Here is a 23788-nt window from a genome sequence, read left to right on the forward strand (position 1 = left end):
ACAGAAGTAACAAATAGTAATGAAAGGTATGAGTTCGTTAACGATTTAGATTGTTGTATGAACAAAAAATTATTTTGAATCAACAGAAAAACCAGTAAATAATATTTGTAACACTGATTTCTATCTTAACTGTAGTGTGGGCTCAATATGGCCGAAAAGAAATAACAGTCTCCAATATTTTGGAACTATTATTATCATTTAAAGGTAAAATAAATGCCAGAATCCAAAAAGAAGATGAAGATTGCTATTGCACTAACTGTTCAGATGTCAACGAGGTAGCAGTGAAAGATGGGTTGGAATGCAATCGAAGATCTAACCAGCATCCTTCATTGCCGAGCAATATTAACTTTAATTACCTTGAAGGTTTGTATACTAACCTTCAAAAAAATTAAAATAACGTTTTTGCTAAGAAATTTTTTAAATGACTCGATCAACTCTTTTTAGTTTGTTTGTATAACATTAATAGCTATTACCACGGAATGTTCAATTCAATTTTCCTAGCATTACCTTACATTATGAGATTTTGGGTCTCAAGTTTCAGAAATCTAATATCTTAAGGAGAAAAAGTAATAATTCCAAAATATGTAAAATGCTTTAAGCTATGATGATGGAGAATGGAGGAAAACTGTGTCGAAAATTCAATTTGGATATTTAACTTTCAGACTGTATAAAAAAGATTAAAAACATAAATGTTTAACGATTTTTTCTTCGTGTATGCAACAGTTTAAAGTCATTTCTAGTTGAATGTGCTTGTCTTATTAATAATATCAATAATGTGATGAATATCATTATTCACTCAAAGACATCTTTAGGGCAATACTGGTAATCTTGCACGGAAATGTTTTCAGGAACCTGTAAGGTTTGCTAGGGCCTGAGGCATTTATGAAAATTTGGTTATCAATCTCGCAGCTATTTTGAAAGCTTACAGATCCGGATTGCAGCTTCAATTAGACAAACTTGAGTAGTTTAGTGAAGAAACATACAAGCTCCATTATCAATAGTATCCATGGGTACGTATGAATCCTTCAATGCACAAGCTTTTGAAGCACGGTCCTGCTATTGTACGACAATTACCCATGCCAATCGCTTACTATGCTAAAGATGCTCTAGAAAGCATGCACAAAATTTACAGAGAAACTGTTAGAGAGAATTCAAGGAGAAACAATCGTGAAAACACTATCCTAGATACTTTCAATAGAGTGGTATACATGTCAGATCCAGTACTATCACTTGTCTATTTAGATAAAAAAATGGCGATGCACAAAAAAAGGGAATTTGCTCTAGAAATTAAACGCTTTTTAAAGTCCAAGTTAGAAAAGAGCACTAGTTTTTTAAATTCATATGTGATTGAACGATTAAAATTATTGTATTTACATTCAGAGAGTTGACAGAAATTGAAATTGGTGGTAGTGATGAAGAATAGTGACAAAATAAATTTTTAGAGAAAGTTAATACTTTTTCATTAATTTGTCGAACAAGAGTTATCTGCGTTTACCTTGGTGTACCCATAAAATTTTTATGTTGCTTTTCAAACATTTCTATTAAGTTTTGCAGTTGAACACTCTCACTATAACCTATTTCAATTACGTCATTTCAGAGAAATCAGTTACTAGTAATAAAAATTATGTAAATATGAATACATCTACATAAACTTATTATTTATTGCACAAAAAAGCCATAAGCAATCACGATACAGTTTGCTAAGTATCTATTTGTGGTTTACCATTAGTAAAACAAACGAAGTTGGACCATAGACTATCAAAATAGCTTATTTGATTCATTATTAGTTTTCATTAGAATCTAAGACAATTTATTACTTTTATTATACATACGAAACACAGCTATTATTGCAGTATTAATTGTGTCATAAAATTATACGTAGGTACACAAGTTAAAAGTGTTTATATTTAACCCTATTCAAATGATTAATGAGTATTTCTATAAACATGAGACTGACAGAATCAGACGACATTAAATTTGTTGTCAACTAAACAAAGTTTCTCAAAGTACTGAATTAGAAACAATAGTGGTCACTTCAAAAAATTTTAACAAAAACTTTTTAAAAACCGTACTAAGATTATAAAATTTTCACATCCAACACTTTGCACATTGCAGTCATTTAGATGTTCACCGTCAAGTCAAGTTCATCTGTCATTCAATTGAGTCATATGTTTTTGTATGAAAAAAAAGTAAACTGCAGTATGAGTACTTAATTTGTATTCTTTACTTGGTTATTATTTAATAGTTCTTTAGAGTAAGCTCACGAATCATAAATATATTCATGTTGTTAACTTGATGTCACTCGTGAATGATGGATATTTTTAAGGTTCCATTTATATCTTCAGTTATATAAGAATTTTATTCATTTTAGGGTTATATTTTTGTAACTACACGTAATCAACAATGCCATGATAAAAATTTTTCATGAAGAAATTAAATATGATTTGTTTAAAATGAAGCATAACTTGTTTAATTATAATACAATGTGTATTATCATGTGTACATATCTATATTTACCGATTGAAAGGTGGTTATTTTACGTGAATGGAGGCAGCCTACTTACGGCCTACTAAGCGCCCCCTGACGTTGCCAACATACGACCGTAGTAGGCTAACGAGGCAGTCTAAGTAAGCGCTACTAATCGCCTACTTATAACTTATGTTCGGGTAGCTAGGTTATGTATGTATAGATATATGATCCTCTTCCTACTGCTTATACACACATCAGTATGAGAGTACGTATAATATGTATATATGTACACATGTGAATAGGTATGAATCTGCATACGTTGATGCGTTCTGCTCTACTGCATTTTTTGAGTTCAGTACTCATATTCTCATGTATCCTAAAATCGGTATATTTATCAAAACATATAATAGAACCTTCTTGCATTATGTTCAACTGAAAATAGCTGAACTTATCAGTTGAATGATTGTGGAGAAATTAGTGAAAGCACTCTTTATAACTTACCAAAAAAAAATGATCCAATAGTCAGAACTTCAGATTCTTTTATTCCTATACATATCAGCAAGTTGCTGTCAGCAACACTTTGAAAGAGAAACATATTACATCTGAAGAAAATGTTTCAAGTAGTCTTGAAACTGTATTTTTATATTTTAAGGATCGGACCAGTGGAAGAGTATCCAGAGTAAACAAAAAATAAACTCCTTAATCTAATATTTAATGTGCAGTTCTAATGTATAATACTAATTATAATTTTATATACTATGTGTACTTAACCGTAAATTAGTTGTAAAAAAATTAATTTATATTTTTATAAGGTGCTGAGTTGATTAATTTTTCATAGAAAATTTTTTGCTATAATATGTATTTTATAACACTAAGTCATTTTTACTCTGATGAAAATATTTCCTTATATAAAAAATGACCTAACGAGAGTACCTACGTAGGGCCTACCTAGCGCCCCGTTACACGGTGTCATGTAACACTGTACATTGGCCTCGTTAGGACCTCGGTAGGTTAACTAGGCTACCTAGGTAGGGCCTACTTATCGCCAACTTACGATTTCCGATATCATTCCCAATATTATACTACTCATTTACCTCGTGGTACCAACTTTTCAAAGTTTATAACGACGTTACCGACAGACTGACCACATGTGAAATTTCTCCTGAATGACAGTTAAACCCGCAACCTATAATTTTTTTCAGCCAGGAGGTAAGCATACTTGTGACTAAGCCATCAAAGCGTGAAAATAATTGATTCACTATTCTATGTAAAAATACATGGAAAAAGTTGTCTACTGTCAATGTATTGTTTAAAGTGTTTACAATATAGCTACTAAAATTTTTCCATGAAATTTTGTGATCTCACGATACCACATTGGAAATATTTGAATTATTCAAAATTCATAAAAGAGTTATTTTTGCTACAAATATTTACAAAAAAACCAAGACGTAAAGGAACTTTTTTTTGTAAAATAGTATTATTCAAATTACAAATGTATTTAAGACTCGCTATTCACACTTATCCCTAGATATAAAATTCTGAAGAGCAATAAAAATATTTGGAAGACAAGCTTATATATTCATTCGTAAGAAAACAATCTGTATTATTGTTTGCAATTTTTAGAGACTACATTACTAGATTCGTACCATGTGGCAACATACTTGTACGATCAATAAATTGAAGAGGGTGTCTTGAATTGCTCCAATCATAAGGCTCGCATCTCAAGCAAATCAGCTCAAGCATCTCTAACAAGCTGAAGACGCCATGTAAATGCAGCCTTAGTGCGACGATCCAACAGCGTCTCCGATCCTTGGCCTTCTTTTTAATCTCGCCTTTCAAATTCCTTCTCTCCGAGTGAAACAGCTCAATGAACGAGAAAAAGGGAAAACGAAAAAGCTTGTTAGATAACATGATGACGACGCAGCTCCAAGAAAAAGAGGGGCGAAAAAGAGGGACAGAGAAAAATCTAAGCTCTCGAGTGACGAGTTTACGGCTTATTGTCGTGCGTTGGTATAGTTCATGCGGAGCACGAGGTAGCACGCGGAGCGAGCGTGACGTAGCGTTAAAGACGGAGACAGCAGCTGTGTTGGTGGAAGGCAGCTGAGTCGCCTCCGGATTGGTCGGAGCTCACTATAAGCAGTGCCAGGCCTCGTGAGGGAATTCAGTTCTGTTGTTACTCACCCACTGTAAACTTGGTAAGTGCCTAAACCTAACTTTAAATAAATTTCCATCTCCTGCTATTTTTGTTATAATTTTTGCCTGTTTTTGAACGTTTTACTTGCAAAAGAAAAATCGAATCAATTACCTTTCGAACCTAGTGTGTAATGACGACGAGAACCATTGCTATTTTTATTTCTCTGTTCGCTTCTGTTTTGAAAACAGAGAGGCGAAACAGCTGACTAGTCGCCGATCGATACGACGAGTCCATTCGGTCTGCTTGTGCGTTTTATTCATTAATTTTTTGAATTTCGTGGCTGCGTTTTACAGGAAACTCCCATGATTGTACGGTCAAGGTTTGTCATAATATTAATATCATTTTAAGTGTAATGGGTGATTTAATTAAGAAAGCTTGGGAACTGTCACGAGTATTTTTTAACTATTTCGTTGCATGGATTTTGCGAAGTGTCATGATCATATTTTTAAACAGTCCAATGCACGAAATAGCATTAAATTTAGTGACGAAATAGAACTGCGGTCCAAAACTTACGACTTGAAACAAAATCTTTGTTTTGTTATTGGCAAGGTGGCTGATCGATATTTCCGCGTCACTTTTACTTATGCGCAAGAGCAGATTATCCCTTTGCTCTAATTCCAGAGAATGTGACGAGTTTAATTGTAACGTACAGGAATCGTGTAACTTTGGATATTATTAATTAAAGAAAAGAACGTTATAAGATTTTTCTTAAGACTAATTTGAAATCTCAAAACATTGCTTGAGCTCGATTTCTCTCAATCATTTTTTAAATCACCGTTTGGAATCGAAGTCGGACTAGAACAAACCATTTTATTTTTCACTTTCACTCTTCATAATGAGTACTTACTTATTTCAGCGGTCTTTAAAAGTCTCATTACGTTTTCACTTCATAAATTGCATTTGCATGAACAAAAAAGCACATTCATCAGCTATAGAACGTGGACATTATTTATTGAGTAATTTTATTGCTAGAAGTGCTCTCTATAGTCTCTATAACGAAATTAAAAATAAAAAAAAGCTTACACTGTTCTTGAAAGTTTAAGTTTAAGTCTCAAATAATGTTTCTAATATTTCCTATTTTGAACAAATGTCAAACATAGTTTTACAATTTCACTTTAAAATCCTACGAAAAATCTAAAATTCATACTTTTGTTTTCCGGAAACGAACATTATCTTATCGGTACAATAGTCAATACAGCGAATTAAAACCTAGTTTACAGAATCAACATGAGTCATACCAGTACAGGAATTTCAAAGCATTTTGTGGGAACTATAACAAAGAGTTGTAGTGAAATCTAATCATAGGTAGATAAATAAACTTAAAAAACAAGGTAGTTGAGGTTTTTATGTTGAATATCTTGAACTTCATCAATTTTAGATCGGCTTAGTTACGAAAAAAAAAACTTTGACCACGAAAAATAATGTAGTAGTTTTATCCATGCAAATTCTACAAGAAAAATTAATTTTTCTAAAGAATTTGACCTAAAGAAAAAGTTAATCAAATTTGTTTTTTCACCACGTATAATGTTGCACATCTATAAAAAGCTTCTAAACTTTAATGTTTCCCAGATAATATTGTGCATACCTATAATTTATAAGTAAAACTCAAAATGATTTTCTTTAACAAAGCCAAAAAATTCCATTATATTATAATGTAATCATATGCAATTCTATGTCCTAGAAATCACTAGTCCTTACTATTGTATATTTTGAGGTAATAATGGCAGACAGTGATATAACGTGGATTCTCGACTGCACAATACACGAAAGATAACGTAAAGAGAGTACCAATCTCGTTTTTGCAGACAGCATGACGCGTTAACAAAAATAAAAAGACGATTGATAAAGAAAAATTCCCAGACTATACACGTGTGCATATAATTAACGTGCTTTTATCGTAAATGAACTTTACTGGGTTCATTTTGATATCGATGCATGTGTATATTTTTACGTTAGTCATGAGATTGTACAAGTGGTACGCTTATCAATTATTAACATTGCATGGGCTGCAGTTAAGAATGCATTTTCTCGTGAAGTCAAAATCAGCCGTGATTCAAAAGCTTTGATTTATAAAATCCAATCGTTTCCTGCTAAATTTATTAACTACGTTGTATCTTCTGATTTTCCGCTCAACTTTTAACTGCTTTACCTTGTGAATATACTAGACATATGATGTACTCGTAAGGCTCACAAATATGATTCATTATCTTACTGTCTTTAATTGTAATTATAAAATCACGCGTATAATGCAAAAACATTAAGTTAGTTATTTATTAAAATTTTTTTATCACTACGTACATTATTTCTGACCCTAGATCACGTTTATTTTGCATTCGGTTTTTTAAGTTAGTGAAATATGATTATTTATTCTCACTCTAAGGACTAGGTAACATATAGTTAAATATGAGTTTTTGATTATGTTACTGTTATATTGCTTACACTTTATTTTCCAATGATAGCTCAGCTGATTTTGTTGTAATAACTGTTTAAAAGTTTATTTATAAAATATAAAGCGCAAAAGCTTTAATCAAAATAATAAAACATAAAATCAGTGATCAAACATATTATCACCGTTATGTCAGTAGTAACTATAACATATTTTGTATTTTTAACATGTATACTCATAAGAATGCTTTTAGTGGTATTTTATCATGAATATTTATCTGACAAAAATAAAATATAGTAGTAATTATTCCCTAGTTACAATTTGTAGCATACCAATAACAAATTTTGTCCCTTATGAACATAAATAATGTTATATAATATCAATGAACAAAGTTGAAAAATTTTTAATTACCAACATCCAATAATATAAATCTTATAATAATTGTTTCTCTTATTGATTGTGCGCAAAATACTACCATTAAAATGCAAAAGACTAAAGGATAATAACCGTCATAAATTTATATTTATTATAAGTAACACAAACAAAAAGCAACTAATAGTTCATATTTATGCTAATCTCAAGATGTCAGGAAGCGCCTAAGCGCCACCTAGCCAACTACCATGGAGCTAGCTGCGTTGGTTGATTTGCATAGCTAGCTACTGGCTAGCTATAATTATATTATATATATATATATATATATATATATATATATATATATATATATATATATATATATATGTATGTATATTATAAGTATATATATATATATATATATATATATATATATATATATATATATATATATATATATATATATACACACAGCAGACCATGCACAGAATGTAAAACAATCCACGTTTACATTTTTTTGATAATTTTAGAGATGTACATCAATTTTTACGTGAAAACGCGATAATACTGAACAAATAAATCATTTTGGCGTCAAATGATATAAACATATACGTATAATATGTTTAAAGCTAGCCAGTAGCTAGCTAAGAAAATCAACTCACATAGCCAGCTCCATGAGTCGATTTTCATAGCTAGCTACTGGCTCGCTATAAACATATTATACGTATGTATTTATATACTTGTTCAGCATTATCGCGTTTTTACGTAAAAATTATCAAAAAAAAAATAAACGTTGATTGTTTTGCGTTCTGTGCCTGGTCTGCTGTATATATATATACTTATAATATGATTAGGGTATACCTAGCTAGCCAGTAGCTAGCTATGCAAATCAACCCATTAAGCTAGCTCCGTGGTAGTTGGCTAGGTGGCGCTTCAGCGCTTCCGTACAAACCAACTGTGTGGATCACAATAGTGTTTGAGTACTTAAATTAAATCATATAATTAATAGGTCCAGATCTAACCCACGTAATAGATGTACTGTAAAGACAACACAAATAGAAAAAATTAATTTCAAATATCATTTAACTATAGCTTTCGTGTCATATAAAATTATCAATGAATAATATTTTATAAATCAGCGATCCAAATTTTTTTAAGACAGGGTTGAATGATATAGTTTATTTGACTTTTAAAACAAATCCTTGTCAATCCATGCTATTTTTAAACCATCTAATTGTAGTCAACACTCATAGAACATTAATAGCGTTGAAAAAAAATTTTTACTTCGATGAACAAGAAAGGTTTTTCAGGTCATTAATTACTTTGTATGAATTTCGAATATCATAATTAGTTGGTAAAAACGAATTTATAATCAGCTAAGTATAAAATAAACTAATTCATAACAACGATAAAATAGTGTATAATGGTTTAATTAAGCTTGTTTGTTATTTTGAATTAAAGAAACCAACAAATGTTTAACTCAATATAAAAAAAATACAATTTAATTCTACGTACACTTATTTATTGGTTCAAAATTTAAACATTATCAGCTTATTAAATAAAAGTTTAAAATTGAGTACAACACATCGTGAACGTAACTGTATAGTCGCCTTACCTCTCGTTCGTTATAGAAATTTTTCGTGTCCAAAAGAAACTTCAAGACAAAGGTGCCTTTTTAAGAATCGTAAAACTGTAGCCCTCTCCTACATTGCTATCTTTTACTACTACCAAGAAGAAGCTTAGGTATACACAGTAATTATGCCTGTAAAGTCTACTCTAAAGCTAGAATGTCTTGTCTGTTGAGAAGATTTCATATGGGTTCTCTGTAGAGTTTGAATAATACATTCAAATGTAGCACATAGTAAAATAATAACATACACAGCTATAATACAAGCAATAGCTCAATACATCAGTTAACATTTATTTTAGTTCTATGGTTACTAATTCTAATAAAACAGTTAAAGAATTAGAATTTTACAGTTTACTAATTATACTACCTTTAGTTTAAGCTAATGGTAATTTTTATATTAATAGTTTTAGTTATAAGTAGAGGTTAAGAAGAATAAATCACTGTTGTACATTAAGAATAAAACAAAATATTGTCAAGAAAATTGAGAGAACATATTAACAATTAACGCATTTAAAAGTATTAATTCTTAAAAATTTGCTATGCAATTTCATGCGTTCATCGGCTTGTTTATTTAATATTTTGTTCGTATAGGCTTACCACGTGGTTTGTTCTTGGCGGGAAAATTCAAAAGTTTGAGTTGAAACAATGATATAAATGATTAAAATTTTGAGGTTGGATGAAAAAAAAAAGGGTAATCACACGTAGAATATTTATAAAAAGAAACAATTAAAATTAATAATCTATTTCTTTCAATGTTATTAAAAAAATTTATCAAAAATCATATAAGAATGTTTCGATATGATGAGGATTCTATAGTTCATAAGTTTTTTTTATGAATTTATTTCTGACAGTAGTTGCAATTTCCCTTCAACTTGAAAAACAACAATCCTATTTCAGGATACTGGGAGAAAAAATACTAAGCATTATAGAGAAACATATACAATTATTGTTCTAACAGTTAAAATTATGGATAGTAAAAATTTCTGTAAGGGAAAATAAAATTTACCAATCGATCCTGTTAAGGTTTACTGTTCCAGCATAGTAATTTTTACTAATCCAACCATAGTTTTTACTATTCAAACTGTAATTTATACTATTAAAACGTTAATCTTTACCGTTAAAAATAATAAATTTTTTTCCTTTTTGCCAGTTTGCATCCGATGTAATGTGCGGAATGATAGTTTTTGCTGAAATTCCTCTATAATTTTTTTTTTTTTTTTTCTTAGTTTATATACAACTAAGCAACAAGTTTTTATTTGTCTCCCCATTCTGGAGATTTAATTCCATGTCTCCTCTCACAATTGATGAAGCCTAACGTAAATAGATGCGCACCTGCATCTTTTTGCTGAATGGACTCTTTCTCCCTGCGTTTCATGCAACCACGTGCATTTGAAGAAAAAGTCAGCTAGCGAGGTTTGCTTGGCTGGCTTCCAATTGTCTGCATATGGTCTCTATTTTTATGAACGGTGTCTGCAATACGCTCTTTTTTTTCTCTCTCTACGACACTTGGTAGCATAGTCTGTAAATGCTTCAGTAGTAGGAGCGATATTTTACACGTCACCTTTTTTTCCTATTCAGCAAGAGTGTGCACGATGTTTACGTGTCGTCAGGAGCTGTGTACGGTGTAGTGAGAAATCACTCGATTCCGAGTGAGTGTTGTGTATCCACTAAAGGGAAGCAAAGTTGGAAAAATTCGCTAATTGACGTGAGCTCGTTTTTCTTTGTTTTGGCATTTTTGTAACTTGGTCATATTTCCAGTGTCGTTGCGCTAACTTATACTCCAATGCTTTAAATATGCGCTTTTCGCCGATTGGACAACTCTGAGTAAGCTTTCAGTCTGATTGTACACTTTGTTTGTTAGCCTCCAACGAATTTTGACGTAGTTTCTCCCCCACGATTCATTGTTTTGTTTGGCTTTTTCTGCTGACTTGAAAATTAGTTGTTAGCTAATAGAAAACAACTGCGAAATTACACATTTTTTTTTTAATTTTACTGCGTAGCCCAATCACTTTTAATTATTCCCTAAAATCTTTCTTATACCTCTTTTATGCTGACTATGAGACACTAAAAGAATGTACAATCATGCGTCATCAAGTTCTAGCTAGTCATTTGAAAAGCATTTGATCAGGGTCAAATCTGGATGTAATAATAAAAAAAAAAAAAATACTTCAAAACAAGTTAGAAGTCATTGGCTACAGAAATTTATTATTCTTGCTTGACATCTACTCCACTACGAACGAACGCTCACCATGCATAATTAATTCTTTATTACCATATCTTCTTATTTATTGCAATTTACTAACTAGACTTTACATGAGTACACTTTTTTTCATTAATGTTGTGTGTACTTCTTCATTACATCTTCTACATAACTAGATCTTGGCTCACCTTGGCTTTATATCCATGATTTGTAATATCGATACATTTACTCATAACTAACAGTGTCTTACTAGAAGATTCTTGGCCATTACAGCTAATCAATAAAATATTACAAGCAAGACAGGAAAATAGAACAATCCGCACAATCACTCAAGGTGGATTGATGAATCGTATGTAGTGAGATTAATAATGTCAGAATCTAAGCTTCTCACTGTTTCATAAGAATTCTATGTATTATATCACGTCGAATGCTAGTGGATGACGAAGGAAAAATCTATAATAATTTTATTGGCATGACAAGAAAAACAAGTGCCTGTTTATTAAAAAATAAAATTTAATAAAATCTTGAGGAAATGTTAAGTGTCATATTTGAGTTTTATTTAAATAGTCTACTAGAGAAGTTATGAATGAACACTTTCTCATTTTTTAAAATGATTTTGCATTTTCATGGATACTTTTTATTATTCCCAAATTACTTTTAATTTATTATAAGAACTAGTTTCACGTTATTTTCTCTCGACACTTAAAGCCATCGTAAGACTAGCCAAATAAAAATACTTACTTTAGCTAACCATCAGTAGTTAAAACCCATAGCCCATAGTTATTGTACTCATTCACATGAGAAATAAAAATATTTAATGATAAAAATATTTACATTACTATTCTTTATAAGTCATCACCTGAAAGAAATTAAGTTCTCGTAGATTATTAAAAACAAAATAATAGACGAATTTAAGCTAAGATTATAGGAAAAAGTTCGATTCGAGATGAAATCAGTTTAGATATCAATTTACTATCGAAGGACAAGACCTTGGGCTCATGAAATTAATGAAAAAATTATAATCACAATACTTTTAACATATATTATTTTCTCGGTCCAGCAAAAAAAACTACTTTTTTTACCATGATAATTTGTTGGTATTTCTTTTACTAACTAAAATTTAAAAATAAAGAAATCTTGTCGTGATGAAAATTACTTTTTTTGTTGCAGAGTAATATTATGTACAAGGAATTTCGTGGCAAGGAAATTAAACACGAGCCGCGGTCGCGCGGACTGCACTCATTTCCAGATCACTTTAGAGAATCTCAGTCGAACATTTGAGCTGAGCTCTCCCCGCAGCCAATGACCATTGGCAGCGTGTAAATAGTGTAGATACGTTGGAAGTTTATACGGAATAGTATTTTAAAACTTTTTTTATTTGAATTTTGTTGAATTGTCAAATTGCTTTGAAACAAAAAATTCAATAAGCCAACCAAACATCATGACCACAAACGCTCAAAACGATATGTCACTCGGAGTCAAGCTCCTCACAGCCGGGACTGCAGCTTGCATAGCAGATCTGGCAACCTTTCCACTGGACACGGCTAAAGTTAGGATGCAGGTAAATAAATCACTGAATGAATGCACGTATGCATTATTCTTCCAAAGTTTTCAAAGTTGATCACATTTGCAGTAGAGATATTTTTTTGTAAAAAAGCAAGATGTAATGCAGCATTTTTAAAGAATTTTTACTATAAGATTCTACCAAACCATGTGCTGGCTTTTGAATTTATTAATATTATGCAAGCCATTTGTATGTACCAGTAAATGTTTATTACAACAGATCGCAGGAGAAGGGCGAGCGATACTGGTCGCTACGGGCGAGGGCGCAGTATTGGCGGTCAACGCCGTACAGCCTGGACTGATGCAGACCATGGGCAACATCGTTCGTAATGAAGGCATGAGGTACGTTCTCAAATTTTCCAATATCTATTTTTACAAGTGGTAGGTATAGTCTAGGATTTTTTTTGAATTGTTAAAAAAAATGGAGGTCACGATATCGCACAAGCATTAACTAGCCTAGCTACAAATATTGTTAATTTAACGAGAGCGATAATTTTTTGCAACTGTATTTCGTATACATCTTAATCTACTTTATTTCAACTGGTCAATCGCGATTGCTTTTATTTTATCTTTTTTAATGCTTTTGCTCTTTTTTTTATCTATTCTTTTTTTATTTATTCATTTTTTTGGCTTTTATTTATTTATTCTAACTCTATGATAATCTTTGGTATAATCTGAATAAGCAGATACGTATTATAGAAAGAAATGTCATTTCTCAATTCATTAAGAACGAAATTGAATATTCAATAAGTAAAATTAGCATTGCAATTACATTGCTACAGATTACATTAGTGGAAATAACGGATACAACAACATAGTGTTCGGAAATAATACATATTTGTTAAGTATTGAATTTACATTTGAATATTTCACTTGACCAAAGTTTGTTATAGAACATTAATTGATACTTTATTTTTTTTTATTCAAACTCTTTGGCTGTGCATATAAATTACTTATTTTCGAGCTATACGTGTCAGTCAGAAAAAAAATTACTATAATTTAAAATTTTAAGAGTAAAATTTTGCAATTTAAAATTAAGTAATTTTCTTTTTTTATTATTTATGTACGATTAAATTTTTTTTTTTAAATTGTCTTTATTCTTAACGAGATGTACAAAAGGTTGATCCCTTGTTGTACGATAAAGATGAAGATAATTTGGCAAAGCAATACTTGTGTGAGCAGTAAAGAAAATCAGTTGAATGACTTTGCTCCTGGTGACAAAGTTAACGATGCGCAAAAGATTGTGAGAATATCAAAAGAAATAGACAGGAAAAGATAGAGAGAAAAAGTTGTGGAGCTGTAATGCCATGCATTACGCAGCTCCAACCAATTGGTTGTTGAGAGTTCGGTGTTGTTGAGCGAGGGTGGTTGCAGGAGCCTGTACGGAGGTCTATCCGCGGGACTCCAGAGACAGATGTGTTTCGCCAGCGTACGCTTGGGCCTCTACGACAGCGTCAAGACACTCTACGCTGGAATCATCGACGGTATTTCCTGATGACTACTAAGACTCTGCAAAGAGTTTTATTAACAAAAATCCAGATAATTGAAAAAAATGAGCAAAGAATGCATACCGATTGGTTTTTTTTATTTCCGCGCTTTCTACTATTATCATCTGAAAGTGAAAGGTCAGCTTGAAACTGTGAATTTAATTTTTTTGTCTTTTTAAATTAGTTTTTTTTTTTTTTTTCTAATTACAGTGTACACAAGACATTTAAAAAAATTTTTTGTTTTATAAATACGCAGAATAAATATTTCTTACTCGATTTTTTCTTCTTAGATCAATTGGATTGTCACTTACGAGAAATAGAACCCTTTTTTATTGATGTCAATTCCATCTTTCATTAACCATTTGATAAATCTTTCATTAACTATGTCATAGCTAATGAATTACTCGCTCTGTAAATAATCAAGAAATAGCATATAAGGTAAAGTACCCTCTATTTGGACACATAATTTTAGGTAATCCACTATTTCTAAATTCACAAAGAAATTAGCTGTTTTTGCGAAAAAGACGGTTGACATATAGATAATAAAGTAATTTTTCTGTCACTTGAAAAAAAAAAGTTCTTTGTAACCGTGTGATCATTGTTTAAAATAGTTATAAATATTCAGTCTCAAAATCCATATATTCGGACAATGCATTCCTAAATAGTCCAAATATAGGTCCCGTTACGACGTAGGGACCATAATCCGTACAGTCGTGAACATTAAGAAAATGAGGTTATGGTAGATCTTTATATACAGTTATATTTTACTTTAATGGCTTTAATTTGTTAAAGAAATGCAAAAAACAAATTATTATTGTATTTTACTACTTTGTATACCATTTCTTTGCACTTGTAAGCTAGTGAATTGCTGGATTATGTGTGTCCGAAAATGTGGTACAGTTTGAACCGTAGTATCTAATTTCCGGACAGCAGCCAAATACAAAAAACCTCGATTTGCAAGAAAAAACATTTCTTTTAATGAATTATCAAATTAATTCGACATATGTTGTAACTATCTTAAATCAATTCGATACTGTAGATTACAAATAAACTTTTTCATTCAGAAATTGTAAAAAAATTATGTAATTATCGCTGCTGTTCGGATTTAGGTCCGAACAACACTTTTGTCCGAATATAGGGTACTTTACCTTAAGTAAGTATATTGATGTGTTAATTCAACAAAAATCTTTATTATGTTGAAGTGTTAAAGTGACCCTACGTTAATGAATAAATTTTTTATGTATCGCAATACGAAAATTGGCCCCAATTTTTCAAAATTATCTTATTTATACTTGCATCACTCTATATTATTGCTCATGCTCTGCCCATCCATAATTTCATATGTATCTTTAATTCAAGGTTACTCTGATTTCATGTATCTGTAACTGTTTATTTTAAGATACTTTATCCAACATTTCCATTTATCTCCACATCATTTTGCTTATACAAATAAAAACACAAGACTCAACATCTTTGTTGTTTTTGCTCATTATCTACGATCCTTTTTTGTATTTCTTATCTTTTTATTTATACTTTTTCGATCACATTATAAAAAAAATTTTTTTTTTGTGAGTTTGAGTCTTCATTAGAATGTTAAAAAATGTTTTATTTTATCATTCTTTTATTTCTTTACATACAATTTTTTTCTATCTTTTATTGTCTGATGATTTTCATGTTTATTGTTTTGTTAATATTTGTTTCTAACTTTTAGTTGCTTAAAAATGTAATCGTTCACTAAATTTTTTTGAAGACTATTTTTTAGTCATAAGAACCGTACAAATCGGTTTTTACCTTTTTTTTCTCAATCTCTACGGTTGTAGTTTGTAGACATATCGAATCTTGTGTTTCTGTATTTCAATTTTTATCTTTACTTATTACACCAGACATTTTTAAATAAGCTTATGCATTTTTTCTGACAGTCTTACATACAGATGTCTACCACTTACGTTTATTTTTATTCTTTTGTTTATTTGTTTTTATTTTTCTTTTTTCTTTTTTTTTTTTTTTTTCATTCACGATGCCATTTGTGTGTATCTTCTTTTATACTTGTATAAAAAGATATATTCCATCTTTATGTATTTTAGTAGTGGTCTGAGAGTTGCACATAAAATTATAAGTCGATTTCATATGTCTTTATCTTTTTGCAATCATTTCTATACTGGCATACGCATGTTTTTGTTGTTAAATTATCTTGATTTTTCTCTGGCTCTTTGTTCTTTATAAATATCTTAAAAAGTGTTTGTTCATCTGTATGAGTTTTAAAATATTTGCGCCTTTTACATAAAATTGTTATTATTTTTTTAGGTGAATAAGGTTTTTTTCAACAGTTTATACGTGTTTTCATTTTTATATTTTTTAAATCCAGTAACTGTATATATTTTTAACTCTTATTCATGTCTTGATATCTTTGTTTTTACATTTCTGTTTGATATTCTTGGACTAATGATCTGTGCTCTCTTTAAAACTTATTATTTCTTTACTTCCTTCTAACTTGCCATCTACTCTTTTAAATTAAACAGTGTATGTCAAGAAAGTGTTTAAGGCAATGAATCCGAACCAACAGTTCATTTAACCTCTTCTTATCAAGATTTTCCATAACGATATTTAACCTCGTATAGTGTACATTTTTGAGGTCACTGAGCTCAATGTCCATTTGACCCATTACGTCAGAATTTTCCATAACCCCTAAATTTACACAATAAATTCTTAATAATTCTTAAAATTTAATCTTTATAGCCCTATCATTTAAAAAACCTGAAAAACCCTAAGCCTTTAACCCTCTACTTATCAACTCTAAACATCGTTAATATATTATCTCGAAACAAAATTAAACAAAGGTTTTAATACATACATAACCTCCCAGTTCTGTAACACCTTGTTACTTCATGATAATAAAGTTGTTGAGTTTAGTTGGAGATCGACTGTATCTAGAATGAGCCTATTACCAGAGTCCAAACCTCGAGATGGTAATAGGAAATAGTGTTAGCCCACCATCTGGAAAGAATCAGAGTATTAGAGATTTACGATGGATGCTATGAAATTTCATAATAAAGACACAAGGAAAGTGGTAAACTGTAAAAGATACAGAAGATAAGGTTATTTTAATTTTTGGTTGGAAACCATGGATCTTGAAGCCCTGGCGAAAGACATGGTGTTAGTCCTTCAATTTGAATAAAAATAATACCTCATTAAATTTTGATTATGTAGATGAAGTAAAATGAAATTAAACAATGGTTTATAAGATCTATGCAGTACATTTTGAGTTTTCAATACGAAGGTTATTGGACAAAACACGAGGGAGTCCATTGTATCTGCATGAAAAATTTGGACAGTAAATTTTCTATCTCTGTGAATGAACCTAGAAAGATGAACGAAATGAGCCTTAATTAAGTCCCAAAATTTTTTTTTAATCATCTCTTTTTACTTCTCGATACCAGTTATTGTAACGTTTGTATTGACCATGTACAACTTGTTGTATGCATAAGTCAATAATCTCATATTGGTAGGACTTGTAGTTTTTTCTTATCTCTATTACATTTTTTATGTTTTTTACTTAACATCTTATTTTTTTAAAGAGGTTACTAGTATTTCCCTCGGTTCTGGTATGATTGGGTACGGGTAACTGTTTTTATGTCCATAGATAATAGTAAGTATTTTTTTGCTTCGAGATACTCTTTTTTTCATACACCTGTAATTTAATTAGCTCATAATCGTATTATTTTTTTAACTCATGTTGCCTGTCTTCAATGACTTTTTCTTATTCTGTTTCCATTTGGTTTCCATTGTTTGTCTCGAGTTTTTCTTGCCTATATTTTTCATTGGGGTCTTCCAAGATGTCTTTAAATATGTAATTATTCTTTTTTTTTTAAATATCTCAACAATGCTACTGCTTTGTCTTTACTGTTACTACTTTGCAATTTTTACGAATGTATTTTTGATAGTATATTCAAACTTTACAGTAGAATGCCATATTTCTTCTGAAAATGCAAGAGAAAAATAGAAAAAGCTTGTGCTCTCATGCGTTCGTTCCTTGGCTAGCAGGGGAGTAAGTATTTTTCTGGGTATCTTAGTTGGTAGATCACGAGATAGCCTTAATGAGATAAGCGAGTTATGTTGTATCACCATTTGGAGATAAATTTTTTCCCTATTCTTGGAACGATAGAAGACGAATGACGGCCTTATGCTTAAAACAAAAATGCTGGAGATTGAATGACTGTACAACCAAAGTCACAATAAATTAAATGTTCTCCTGTCGAAAATTCATAGTTGGTATTGTTTATTTGTCAATAAATGAGATAAAAAACTTACAATTCACATTATAAAAGATTACTAGAGATAAGGAATTGGGAAATTCCGAATCATCTGTTTCTTAATCGAAAAAACAGGTCGTTCACTAATACAGGTTTCAAGCTGATCTTTTACTTTCGAAAAAATTAAGAAAGTATGAAAATGTTTGCTTGATTTTTAGAGACAATAATATAGCAATAACTCATTATCATATCGAATATAATCCGTAGTTAAGTATTAGTTTAACCACGGTGTGTTTCATCCAAAGCTATACCTTGTGTTACAAATTACACCTATCGAAAGTCTCTCCTTCGCAGCAGAGATCACGCCTAAACCAAGTTCATTTGCAAACGTAAATTACCATTCAATTTCACGTAAAATATCTCATGTTGTTTTGAGTTTAAAAAGAAAAAAAACACCCTCTTTGTATGCAAATCTTCGATCTAAAGAAAGAAAAAAAAAAAAAAAAAACTTCCAAAAAACTATCGCGCCTTCTCTGACCTGGGACATCTCGTCAACAGGTAACCGTAGGCACGGGTCCTCACCACCAGAAACCGGTTCCATCAACATCGGCGTGCGCATAGCTGCCGGTATCACGACCGGCGCCTTGGCGGTGCTCTTCGCCCAGCCCACCGACGTGGTCAAGGTCCGCCTGCAGGCCGGTAACAACGGGCACGGCCGGACTCGGTACGCCTCGACTCTTCAAGCCTACCGGAGTATCGCCGTCAACGAAGGCACCAGTGGACTATGGAAAGGTACTCGCACATCATCTCACAAACTCATTACGCGCACGCGCTCCCATTAGCTGCACACCACGGATGTACACAACTTGGCTTTTTTCCCTTCCTATCCGTCCTTGAGATAACCTTCCCCCCTTTTCATCTCCTATACATTTGCGCATTGTTCAACGTTCGGATGTCTGAATTCCCAAGAGCTGTGCCACTAATGATGAATTATATACTAAAATCACAAGCAAACAGCTCGGCCAAGTGGGACAGCCACGCAGAGTGTGTATCCACTTTTCATATGCAGTGGGTACTCTCTCCCTGATGCGCTTATTATTACTTTGAAGTGAACGCACGCGTGTCTTTCCACGTGCACCCTTTGCCCATTCGTGTCGAAAGAGCCATTAACATCGTTACACGCAAATAACGCCGCTGATTAGGCGCACGGATCATTGTCCTGTCGGTAGCATTTTTTTATATGAGTCTGGGAGAGATAAACAAGGGAAATGAGATGCACTGACAACAGTACTCGATACCGTTACGAATATATCGGCCATTCGTGTTTTTCCGTAATGCGTGCAGTGATGCCCGTCTGTACTTGCAGTTCAACGACAACTCTCCGTGTGTGTATGGGTAATTGTTCTGACTCCCCTTTCCTTTTCTCCTTCTCTCTCTATGTTCGAGGGGTCGTCGAGGAGGGCCTCCACCCTGTACTTGTCATGCGTGCATGCACCGTGGCATTATCGGCACGTGCGGCCGGCGAGGCAGCCACGGATGAAATGAAATCGTCGTCGTTTTTATTGCAACGCCACGTGCCACTCCATCCTGTACGGTTGTTTGATGATGGCCTAGCGGCGATCGGCTTCGTACGCTTTTTACGCATGGCTTAGTTTTGCTGGAGTCTCTGTACGCGTTATACAAACAATCGTTTTTGATGTTTTCAATATTCATCAGGACAGATTGATAAAAATAGTTGAACGTCCTTTTTTCATTGAATTTTAACTGTTGTCCAAAGCTCTTATCTTACCACTTTCCAGAACGACATTTTAAACTAGTCCTTGTGCAGGAGTAAGGTTTATCTGTTTACAAGCAACTGTCTGAGATTTTAATACTAATTAAAGTTCGATACTTGACAATATCCCTTTTTTTCGTGCATTAAATATTCATCCCCAGCATGGCATTGTTTTTTTATTGTCAAGTTTTATCATATATTGATAACCATCACACTATCAATTTTTTTTTCTCACTGTAACAAACGATAAAGAAATAGAAGCTAATCCCGCAAAACTCGATTATTTGAGTACATATATTTAACTCACGTTTTATAAAGAAACTGTATTGTAATATATTAGTGGTCCGCCATAAAAATGATCTGCATTATCCATTGCATAAAAGTTGAGACGGTTTTAAGTGTTTTCGTAATTCGATGCTACGAGGCATTAAAATCGTGATCGTTACAAACATTTACCGATTTTCCATTAAATTCTTTATATTTGATCTACTCGAGAAGGAAAAATTAAGTTGAGTATTTTATAACGGTGCAAAAAAAGCGTGCCACATTGACTTTTTATCTATGAAAGCTGGCCACTATTTTTGTCACTTATCATCTGATATCAGGGACGAATCAAGATCACTTTCAAAGGTGGACAAAAAAATCTAGAGTTCATTTTATTTTTCAACACCGTAACAAACGAACTAGTATCGATCACATATTATTCTTTTTATCGGCGGTATACTAAACACCTAAACTCCAGTGCGTCTGCACATGGCATACACCCATCCATACTCACGTTATCTTTAGAGATGGATTACACGAGCCTCACTTCCACAAATAACGGTCACGCGTACCAAACCAAGCTTGAGAGTAAAAAGAAAAAGTTACCATCACGATGAGACATTTTTTTATTCTCTTGTCTTTCGATAATCCGGGAAAGACAAGCGCTGTGATATCGGACAGTTTGTCACTCGTTAAGTAAAATTTTTCCCGTCCACGAGGCCTCCTCGTTCACTCCGACGAGACGCAAAAATCCATAATCGAATTCGTGGCTGCGAGCCCAAACAAAGGCCGGATCCCCCTTCGGATAAGACTCTTATTCCATTACCGATTCGTGGAAAGGCGTCGAGGGCGAGCGCCGATCCACCCTCGTCGAAGAGCCCGTTCTCCCCCTCACGTGTCCGTCCCGCTTCGTCGAAACGAAAGCGAAAACCAACCCCCATTGCCCCTCCAGCCAAATCGATCGGCACACACATCTACTAATAACCCCATGTCCCCCAACAGGTACCATGCCGAACGTCTCGCGCAACGCGATCGTCAACGTGGCCGAGATAGTCTGCTACGACGTGATCAAGGAGAAGATCCTGAGCTCCGGACTGCTGCGAGACGGCATCCCCTGCCACCTGACAGCCGCGGTGGCGGCCGGTTTTTGCACGACCATCGCGGCCAGCCCCGTCGATGTGGTCAAGACTCGCTACATGAACAGTGCCCCGGGCGAGTACAGGGGCGCCCTCGACACGGCCTACCGCATGCTGGCTAACGAGGGGCCCATGGCCTTCTACAAGGGCTTCGTGCCGAGCTTCACGAGACTCGTCTCCTGGAACATCGTCCTTTGGGTCACCTACGAGCAGATCAAGATCCAGGTGAAGAAGCTGCAGGCTGCTGAGTGAGCGGGTGGGCACCTTATCTCCGTCGCGTTGAACCAACCTTTGTTTTTTACGAGAGAGATATGTGGAGGGCCTTTGGTTTACTGTGGAAACACCAGGACTACTTGTGCACATGTAAATTTTGATTCACTTGTAACATCGTTATTGCGAAAATACTGCACAAACTTGATCTTTTTTTCATTCATTTTGACAATGTGAAGTTCATCCCTCGCCTCTATCATCGATTGTAACTGTTGATTGTAATGACATGCCCAATTTGACCACATGAATTTTATGACTCGTTTTAAGACTAACTCATTTTGCGTGATCCGTTATCCATTCTACTGGAATCTTTTTCATATTGTGTTTATGATAACGTTGGTCACTTACAGTGGGGTAATAAATTTTTGTTAAACGTCACCACGTTAATCGTTCTCAAGGTATTTTATCTTTTAATAGTTTAATGACTTGGATACAAAGAGAAGAATTGTATTGAAAGAGAAGGATCAACTTTTTCGAGGGATAAAATTTTTTACCAACTAAAATAGAGATTGAGATTTTTATTTTATGCGTCATAAAAAGAAAAAATATTATGGATTGACTCATCTAGGTGGATAACAGCAATTTTGATGCTAAATTTATGAATTTGTAAGTGCCACTTTAATTTGTGTAACAAATTAAAGGCTGCATAGATTTCTCTTTGTATAGTATTACTACTCGCAGTTACATTATCATGATCAATAATCACTGTTTAGTTTTTTGTTTTTTGTTTTCTTCAAAACGTAAATGAGACAATAAAATTGAATTAAATGTATGTTGACGTTTGTGCATACTTGATACCTGTAACATATTAATTTAGTATTAACAGATGATGAAACGCAAAACACCAAATCGTATATTTGATTATTCATGAATAACACTTTTTAATCGACTTTAGCGTATAATGTGTCTTCATTTAAAATGCTGTGATGATAAATGTACACGTGAGTGCGTGCGTCTTTTGTATTACACGGATTGGATTTTTTATATTTGTAAACTGTGTTTGGAGTGGAAATTTATATAAACACGGTGAAACTCTTTCCAAACAGTTGAGGCTATTAATTGGTGTTGGCAAGTTCTTATCCTTTTACCATGAATTTAAATATAATGAAGTGCTAAAAAATTACTTTTACAGTGGCTTTTAATTTCACCCCTCTTGATTTATTGTGTGTCCTTTGTTAGATAACAATAATTATGATTTAAAAAAAAAAAAAGAAAATATGCATGTCATATTTTTTTAATCTTTTTATTTGGATCAATAGGTGTAAGTATACTTTAGTTTTAATCTATATTGGTATGAACGCAAGAAAACGTTTTGGTGTGGATTTTCAGTTCAGCTACTCTTTCTCACAAATCATATTGTTGGAAAACTTTTCAAATAAAATGTATACAAAAAAGAGCCAATCCCACAGCTGCCGTTTTGAATTATTCCGCTTTTACTTGAGCGCAGGTAGTGCCATCGACATTTAATCTAAACGAAATACCACTTACGAAAATCGTGATGGTGCAAATCTTTGTGTCAGCTATGGTTGGTTGAAACTTTAAAAAAATTTCCGATACAAAGTACGCCAAAAAAGCCTCACTATTGAAGATCGGTAACAGCGATTACAAATCGTGAGTACCTGTATGCATGTGAAGTACCGAAAAAATCGGTAAGGAGATGAGTACCAGCGTCTCTTGACGATTCAAGCCACATTAAAGTGGTGATACAAAAATCGGCAGCATCATTCTCATACCGATTTTTTTTTAAATTTGCCCTCCAACATAGCGTTCAAAAGCTAAAGTTGGCAGCTCTGTTTTTCCAGTGTACCGAGTCC

The 23788-nt window shown here is 32.8% G+C and overlaps 1 protein-coding gene across 1 annotated transcript; it reads left to right on the forward strand.

Annotated features, from left to right (window-relative positions):
- The first annotated feature begins 4494 nt into the window (after positions 1 to 4494).
- Positions 4495 to 23380, forward strand: LOC106637218 (dicarboxylate carrier UCP2). Its single transcript, XM_014349926.2, has 6 exons — positions 4495 to 4664; positions 12401 to 12791; positions 13014 to 13135; positions 14168 to 14277; positions 19089 to 19322; positions 21571 to 23380. Exons 2-6 carry the CDS (start codon positions 12672 to 12674, stop codon positions 21954 to 21956), a joined length of 972 nt encoding a protein of 323 aa, XP_014205412.2. The 5' UTR covers positions 4495 to 4664; positions 12401 to 12671; the 3' UTR covers positions 21957 to 23380.
- The last annotated feature ends 408 nt before the right edge of the window (positions 23381 to 23788 follow it).

Source organism: Copidosoma floridanum, unplaced genomic scaffold, assembly GCF_036245765.1.
Source record: "Copidosoma floridanum isolate Cflo_tuat_1 unplaced genomic scaffold, Cflo_Japanese_pri ptg000029l, whole genome shotgun sequence".
NCBI lineage: Eukaryota > Metazoa > Arthropoda > Insecta > Hymenoptera > Encyrtidae > Copidosoma > Copidosoma floridanum.

Bases quoted from the DNA above. Each gene is read 5' to 3' on its own strand.
- LOC106637218 (XM_014349926.2), top strand. From the start codon at position 12,672: ATGACCACAAACGCTCAAAACGATATGTCACTCGGAGTCAAGCTCCTC. The intron at 14,278-19,088 runs GTATTTCCTGAT...TCTCGTCAACAG, and splicing joins CTACGCTGGAATCATCGACG to GTAACCGTAGGCACGGGTCC. The intron at 19,323-21,570 runs GTACTCGCACAT...GTCCCCCAACAG, and splicing joins CACCAGTGGACTATGGAAAG to GTACCATGCCGAACGTCTCG.